We start from the raw sequence: 8,629 nt of genomic DNA, 5'->3' as shown, positions 1-8,629 counted from the left end.
TGCCGTTTATAATATTCACGGGTCAAATATTACGTAGATTACGTTTCTTTACTTTTTATCTCTACGGTCACCCTTTGCATCCGGGCGCAACACCGTATAGCGCTCGTGCTGCTACAAGGTGACTCGCAATGGTTCCTAGAGACGGTTCCTTTGTGCTTGGATGGGCTGCAGCCCCTAAGGAGCGATGGAGGCTGGCGCCATGACCGAGGCGGGAGGCCAAACTCCAGGTGAGAACAACCTTTCCTGGCAGTTCATTGCGCTTCGGAGGTGCGGCTAAGGAGCCGGGCAAGCAACTGAAAAAGGCGGGGACGGGGGAGGTTTATTAGGGACCATTTGACCCAACCCCTTTGGATAAAAGAAAAAGCGAAGCAAGGTCCTGGCTGGGTTGCTGCGCGCCTTTTCTGTGGGGTGCACAGAATACTGGGGATTCAAATAGTGGGGATTATTTTTTAAAAAAATAAGACTAAGAACCGAAGGGCTTCTTGTTACGTTTTCTGATTCTGGGTAGCAAAATGTAGGAATAAAAAATAGTTCTCTTGGCGTTAAGAACCATCTCAGTTCCTGTTATCACACCTACCACATAAGAGTCTCTCAGATATAAACACACACACACACACACACACACACACACACAAATCCATACGTTCATAAAACCTTTTATCTCTACAGATTAGTTGAACTGGCAATTCTGTTTTCCCAGCTAAGCTTTACCAGGGCTGAGATCCACAAAACCCATTGTTGTAAATAAAATATGCCCTTTTCCCTTATGGGGTATCCAAGAGCCCATATAGAGTCCTTACATAGGTTCCCTATTGGTAGGAGAGAATAACAGAGGCCAACCAGAGAATATTGAGAAGCAAAGCAGCTAGTAAGCTTGATCTTTATTGATCTGTTGCAACATGGTGCTCCCCTCACTCACAGGAAAGGAGGAGGACCCACAAAAATGCTGTGCAAGGGCTTATAAAGAGTTTTGAAATTCCCATCCTCTAGATCAAGATCACCCCCAGAAACATTACACATACATCACAGAAGGGGTGTAACCTAAGACCACCCCTCAGATACATCCCACCTACATCACAGAAATTTAAATGTAGTTTATCTCCTGTCTGGCAAGTTACTTCATTGGATTTCCCGGGGAGCCTGGCCATTCTTTTGTAGTGGTAAAATACTTATTTCCTGGGCCAGGTCACAGGCTCACACCTTATTCATATCTTAAATGTGTCCTTAAGACAGGATTTGTGAGGAAAGAGACAATGGGGAGACTTTTCCAGTTTGACCTTGCAGAGAAAACATTTGGTCAGTTTAGGAATCAAAATGGTTCCAGGTTGGTCTTCCTGTGTTGATCTATGTATGTGCAGTTATGAACATTACCATATAGCTAAGACCATAAAATTCCTATTACACCATAAAGGAAAACAGTGTTTTGATATTCAGCATTTTGATACCTATCATATGTGCAGGATAGGTGGCAGATTCATTGTTCATTTTGAAATTCTGGAATGTGATTCTCAGGATAGGTTGGATCCTAAAAGTTACTAGAGAACATTGTTGGGAAGCTACACAAATACTTCTCTTGCACCCTAAATGTAGACAACATAATTAGGAAGTAGTTTCATAGAACTGTAGAGTTGGAAGGGATCCTGCGGATCATCTAGTCCAACCCCCTTCAATACAGGAATGTGCAGCTGTCCCATATTGGGATTGAACCTGTGACCCTGGTGTAATCAGCTCCATGCTCTAACCCAGTGGTTCCCAATTAGCTAATTGCTGAGGGACCCCCCCCCTATTTTTCAAAAGCCAAGCCACGGACCCCCTACTTTCAAAAAGCAATTTTCTGAACAAAATGTGGGGTAGCACCTAATAAGCAAAGGATTTTAGGTATACTGAAAAACAGACTAGGGCTGAGCGATACCTGGTTTTCAACATTGTGACACATATTGCTAAACCTTGCGATATTCTGATACCTGAAATTGGGGGTGAGGGAAGGAGCAGTCACATAGATCCAGTGGGTGGGGTGTGTGCAGAGATCAGAATGGGTTGGGGAGGGGAGAAGAGGAAGCAGAGTCACCTCCACCACATTGTTTGAGGGGGATGGGATGGGATGGGTGGTGCATCAAGCCCCCTTCAATGGGGCAGCCAGCAGTGGCAGCCAGCTAAGATGCACATCCACTGTGGCTGCTGCTGCTGCTTTCCTGCTGACTGAGAAAAGCTGCTCCACCTAAGTGCCAGGGGAAGATAGTGCCATGGTGCCTTGAAGTGAAGGCGATCAGTTGCTCTGTTTGTCAGCATGAGTGAAAGGCAGCACCTCACAGTTAGATACCCTGTTTTCCCTCAGTGTGAGGGAAGACTGCAGTGTTATAGGCTGCCTTTGTCTCCCTCAGCATGAGGAAGGCAAGCTCAGATCAGCCGTGTTAACGGCTGAGTTCATCATGCGGTATCAGCGGTGCCTTGAAACTGGCTGCCTTGCTTTCCCTTGCGTGAGGAGCAATATATTGCTGCGCATTGCTGGGTCAAAATTGTTATCGCGATGTGATATCCAAACCGATTTTGGCCAATTTGTTGAAAAATCACACGGCGCTAAACAGACCATAAAATTTGAGATATTACCATGCAAGAATGACCCAAAATATAGTTTGGGTCCCCGAACCCCCTGGGTGTGTTCTGCAGACCCCCAGGGACCCCCAGACCCCTAATTGGGCGCCACTGCTCTAACCAACAGAGCTTTCCTAGTGCAGTTCAACAAGCGTTCTTCATTATGTGTTTGGGACTAAAGAAATTACAGTGCTTATAACGCTTCTCCCTACGCCTTCCCATTTTGCGAAAGATGAAATATCATTAGCACCTTAGGCAACTGAGAGAAATTTTATTTGAAGCCTGACTTACAGGAGTAATAATAAAAATGTGAACATTAACTGGACTGAAGTATAATAGGTAGAGCTATTTGATTCACTTCAGTTAAAGCCTTCTTCTTTGGCAATCACTTGTAGCTGAGTAAGATTGTCTTCCATGAACACGATTTTAACAGTGAGTCCGTAAGTGACTGTGGAGGCCAATTCTGGATCCACACATCCTTCCACATAGGTTTCTGGGCGGGAGTTGAACATGGTGAGGGTTTGTCAAACGTGCCTTCCTCTTAGCATGTTTCTTCCTTTTGTCCTGAATTCAAGTGTCTTCAAAGCCCATGACACCTTTGGTAAAGGCTGTTCTCCAATTGGAGCACTCGCAGGCCAGTGTTTCCCAGTTGTCGGTGTTTATACTACTTTTTAAAGATTTGCTTTGAGAGAGACTTTAAACCTCTTTTGTTGATCACCAGCATTACGCTTTCCATTTTTAAGTTTGGAATAGAGTAGTTGCTTTGGAAGGCGATAATCAGGCATCTGAACAACATGACCAGTCCAACGAAGTTGATGTTGAACAATCATTGCTTCGACACTGGCAATCTTTGCTTCTTCCAGTACACTGGCATTAGTTTGCCTGTCTTCACAAGTGATGTGTAGAATTTTTCATAGACACCGTTGATGGAATCTTTCGAGGAGTTGGAAATGGTGTTTATAAGAGGTGCATGTTTCACAAGCATACAGTTGGTAGTACAATAGTAGTGTACAAGCATTTTTGTTTCCCTGCGACTGTCCTGGTCCTCAAACACTCTGCACTTCAATCTGGAGAAAGCTGCACTCGCAGAGCTCAGGTGATGTTGGCTTTTGGCATCAATGTTGGCCCTTGTAGAAATATAACTGCCCAGGTAGGAGAAGTGATCAACAGTTTCCAACGTTACACCATTGGGTTGGATTTGTGGCACTGCAGAGGGGTTGCTTTGTGCTTGTTGGTGCAGCACTTTGGTTTTTTGGATGTTGAGTGAAAGGCCAAGCTTTTTGTAAGCTTGCGTGAAGATATTTAAGATGGTTTGGAGGTCATCCTCTAAACATACTGAAGCTCTATGACAGAAGTTAAGGTAACCTTACTATTTGCTTTCAGCCTACTCAGATTAAAGAGATTTCTATCTGTTCGATATATGATTTCTACTCCAGTGGGGAGTTTTCCTTCGACAAAGTGTAGGATCATGGCAATGAAAATAATCAATAGAGTTGGGACGATAACACAACCCTGTTTATCACCTGGTCCTAATGTGAATGGTTCACTTTGAGAACCATTGCTGCTGTTGCTGTCATATCATCATGGAGGAGCCAAAGGATGTACACAAATTTATCTGGGCAGCCAATTTTCAGAAGGAAATGCCAAAGGGCAATAAGATTTATAGTGTCGAAGGTCTTAGTCAGGTCAATAAACACCATATACAGGGGCTGGTTTTGTTCTCTGCATTTTTCTTGAAGCTGTTGAGTGGTGAAAATCATGTCCACTGTCCCCCCTAGAAGGTCTAAAACCATTTTGGGATTCAGAAAAGGTAGCCTCGGATATTGTTAAGAGATGGTTTGCTAAGATCCTTGCCAGAATTTTGCTGGTCGCAGCTAATAAAGAGATGCCTCAATAGTTTCCACAATCCATTCTGTCACCTTTTGATCATTTTGGCATCCCTAAAGTCTGCTGGGATCTCCTTTCTCTCCCAGATTTTTTTGATGAGCTTGTGAAGTTGTTGTGTAAGTTCAATTCCACCCACTTTGAAGATTTCGGCAGGTATCCCATCAGTTTCGCTGGCTTTGTTGTTTTTCATTTGGTTAATAGCTGTACACAGCTCTCCCAGATTTGGCCTTTGAAACCATCGACCCTGACATCCTTCTGGACCGTCTAGAGGAGCTTGGAGCTGGGGGCACTGTTATATAGTGGTTCTGCTCCTTTCTCCTAGGCCGTGTCCGGAAAGTGGTGTTGGGGATTGAGTGTTCAGTCCCCTGGGTTCTCACTTGTGGGGTGCCTCAGGGTTCTGTCCTCTCCTCCATGCTTTTTAACATCTATATGAAGCCGCTGGGAGAAATCATCAGGGTGTTTGGGCTGGGTGTTCATCAGTATGCGGATGATACCCAGCTCTACCTCACCAGTGAAGGCGGTGAATGTCCTGTGTGAGTGTCTGAAGGCTAACAGATTGAGGCTGAATCTTGACAAGACAAAAGTAATGTTTTGGGGGGACAGGGGTTGGGCAGGTGTGGAGGACTCCCTGGTCCTGAATGGGGTAACTGTGCCCATGAAGGACCATGTGCACAGTCTGGGAGTCATTTTGGACTCACAGCTGTCCATGGAAGCGCAGCTCAGTTCTGTGTCCAGGGCAGCTGCCTACCAGCTCCATCTGGTACGCAGGCTGAGACCCTACCTGCCTGCAGACTGTCTCGCCAGAGTAGTGCATGCTCTAGTTATCTCCCGCTTGGACTACTGCAATGCACTCTACTTGGGGCTACCTTTGTGTTTTTTTTATAATAATATTTATTAATTTTACAACAAATTGAACACAACACTACAAAACACCAAAAAAGAAAAAACATACAATAAACATACGATAATACAATACAATAATAATAAAACAAAAAACTGCAAAACACTAACATAAAACTAACAAAACAAAACAAAAACCATTTAAAACACAGTCCAATTTCAATATTTTATCCTTCTTACATCAATTTCCACGACCTCCTCACACCTTCCTTTTTTTATTCCACTTCTATTGATTGTTTCAGCAATTCCTTTCCATCTTCCTCTATTTTCTATCCTATAATTGTCTTAACACATTCTAACCTTATTTTTCCCTTTAATGCTCTAATAATCTATTTATACTTAATTCCTTATAACATTTCTACTAAAGCCATATAACTTCATTCCAACATTTTTCTAACATTCATTAATTTTACAGTATTTCTGTAAATAGTCTTTAAACTTTTTCCAGTCTTCTTCCACCGACTCTTCTCCCTGGTCTCGGATTCTGCCAGTCATTTCCGCCAATTCCATGTAGTCCATCAACTTCATCTGCCATTCTTCCCTGGTGGGTAAATCTTGTGTCTTCCAGTATTTCGCGATGAGTATTCTTGCTGCTGTTGTTGCATACATTAAAAAAAATTCTATCCTTCTTTAACACCAATTGGCCGACCATGCCCAGGAGAAAGGCCTCTGGTTTCTTCAGGAAGGTATATTTAAATACCTTTTTCATTTCATTATAAATCATCTTCCAGAATGCCTTAATCCTTGGGCATGTCCACCAAAGGTGAAAGAATGTACCTTCAGTCTCATTACATTTCCAACATTTATTATCGGGCAAATGGTAGATTTTTTGAAGCTTAACTGGTGTCATGTACCACCTATAAATCATTTTCATTAAATTTTCTCTTAAGGCATTACATGCCGTAAATTTAATACCTGTGGTCCATAACCGTTCCCAGTCAGCCATCATTATGTTATGTCCAACATCTTGTGCCCATTTAATCATAGCTGATTTTACCGTTTCATCCTGAGTGTTCCATTTCAACAGCAAGTTATACATTCTTGACAAATTCTTAGTTTTTAGATCTAACAATTCTGTTTCCAATTTTGATTTTTCCACCTGGAAACCAACTTTTTTATCCAATTTATATGCCTCCATTATTTGATAGTAATGGAGCCAATCTCACACTTTGTTTTTCAATTTTTCAAAGCTCTGCAGTCTTATTCTCTCTCCATCTTGTTCCAGAATTTCCCAGTATTTCGGCCATTTGGCCTCCATATTGAGTTTTTTCTGTGCCTTTTCCTCCATTGGTGACAACCATCTTGGGGGTTTTCACCCTAACAAATCCTTATATCTTATCCAAACATTAAACAATGCTTTTCTAACAATATGATTTTTAAATGCTTTATGTGCTTTTACCTTAAAAGGTAAAGGTAAAGGTACCCCTGCCCGTACGAGCCAGTCTTGACAGACTCTAGGGTTGTGCGCCCATCTCACTCAAGAGGCCAGGGGCCAGCGCTGTCTGGAGACACTTCCGGGTCACGTGGCCAGCGTGACATCGCTGCTCTGGCGAGCCAGAGCCTCACACGGAAACGCTGTTTACCTTCCCGCTAGTAAGCGGTCCCTATTTATCTACTTGCACCCGGGGGTGCTTTCGAACTGCTAGGTTGGCAGGCGCTGGGACTGAGCAACGGGAGCGCACCCCGCCGCAGGGATTCGAACCGCCGACCTTTCGATCGGCAAGCCCTAGGCACTGAGGCTTTTACCCACAGCGCCACCTGCGTCCCTCCAGCTTTTACCTTATCATACCACAAATATGCATGCCATCCGAATACATTGTTAAAACCTTCTAAATCCAACACTTCAGTATTTTCAAGAAGCAGCCATTCTCTCAGCCAACAAAAAGCAGCTGATCCATAATAAAGTATAAGGTCTGGCAGGGCAAATCCACCTCTTTCTTTAGCATCCGTTAATATCTTAAATTTTATTCGAGGCTTCTTGCCCTGCCAAACAAATCTAGAAATATCTTTCTGCCACTTCTTGAAACAATCCATCTTATCCAAGATTTGCAATGTTTGAAACAGAAGCAACATCCTTGGCAGCACGTTCATTTTTATCACAGCAATTCGGCCTAACAATGATAACTTCAAATTTGTCCATACTTCTAAGTCCTTTTTCACTTCAGTCCAACGTTTTTCATAATTATCCTTGAATAGGTTCACATTTCTAGCAGTCATGTTAACCCCTAAGTATTTCACTTTTTTAACCAATGTTAGTCCTGTCTCCTCCTGAAACTTCTCTCTCTCATTCATAGTTAAATTTTTCTCTAGAACCTTGGTTTTCATCTTATTCAACTTAAAACCTGCAACCTGTCCAAATTCTTGAATCAGCTCCAATACCCTTTTAGTACTAGGTTCTGGCTCCTGTAAGGTTAATACTAAATCGTCAGCAAATGCTTTCAATTTATACTGTTTAGCTCCCACCTGTATACTTTACTTGGGGCTACCTTTGAAGGTGACCTGGAAACTACAACTAATCCAGAATGTGGCACCAAGACTGCTGACTGGGAGTGGCCGCTGAGTCCATGTAACACCGGTCCTGAAAGACCTACATTGCCTCCCAGTACGTTTCTGAGCACAATTCAAAGTGTTGGTGCTGACCTTTAAAGCCCTAGATAGCCTTGGCTCAGTATACCTGAAGGAGTGTCTCCACCCCCATCGTTCACTGAGGTCCAGCTCTGAGGGTGGTTCCCTCATTGCGAGAAGTGAGATTACAGGGAACCAGGCAGAGGGCCTTCTCAGTAGTGGTGCCCGCCCTGTGGAACGCCCTTCCAATAGTTGTCAAGGAAATAAAAAGCTATCTGACTTTTAGAATACATCTGAAGGCAGCCCTATTTAGGGAATTTTTTAATGTTTAGTGTTTTATCATGTTTTTAGTATTCTGTTGGGAGCTGCCCAGAGTGGCTGGGGAAACCCCACCAGATAGGTGGGGTATAAATAAATAAATTAGTTATTTATTTATTTCTATCTCTTTGCCAGATTTGAAAAGCCTTCCTTTTCTTGTCAATAATGTCTCCAATCTTACTGTTATTCTCATCAAACCAGTCCTGGTGTTTCTTGGTTTGGTATCCAATAGTTTGTTCAAATGCTGCAGTAATGGATGTTTTTAGCTTGGTCCAGTGTTCCTCAATGTTATCAGGGAACTCCAAATGCAGATGGTCCTTAAGAGTCGCTTGGAAGCAATCTTGAGGGGCTTGAGTGTTCGTTTTGC

At 43.0% G+C, this 8,629-nt stretch overlaps 1 protein-coding gene across 2 annotated transcripts in view; it reads left to right on the top strand.

Moving 5' to 3' along the window:
• The first annotated feature begins 109 nt into the window (after positions 1-109).
• Positions 110-8,629, top strand: part of LOC128406848 (protein ATP1B4-like) — an 83,372-nt gene continuing 74,852 nt past the window's right edge. The window contains exon 1 of one of the 2 annotated variants that reach the window (XM_053374624.1): positions 110-227. In XM_053374624.1, coding sequence (XP_053230599.1) covers positions 185-227 — 43 coding nt within the window. In that variant the 5' untranslated portion in view covers positions 110-184. The remainder of the gene's footprint in view (positions 228-8,629) is intronic. The other variant, XM_053374629.1, reaches the window with a different exon arrangement.

The sequence above is a fragment of the Podarcis raffonei genome, chromosome Z (genome assembly GCF_027172205.1).
Source record: "Podarcis raffonei isolate rPodRaf1 chromosome Z, rPodRaf1.pri, whole genome shotgun sequence".
In the NCBI taxonomy this organism is placed as follows: domain Eukaryota; kingdom Metazoa; phylum Chordata; class Lepidosauria; order Squamata; family Lacertidae; genus Podarcis; species Podarcis raffonei.
The sequence above is the reverse complement of the archived record's forward strand: the minus strand, read 5'-3'. Positions and strand labels throughout refer to the sequence as shown.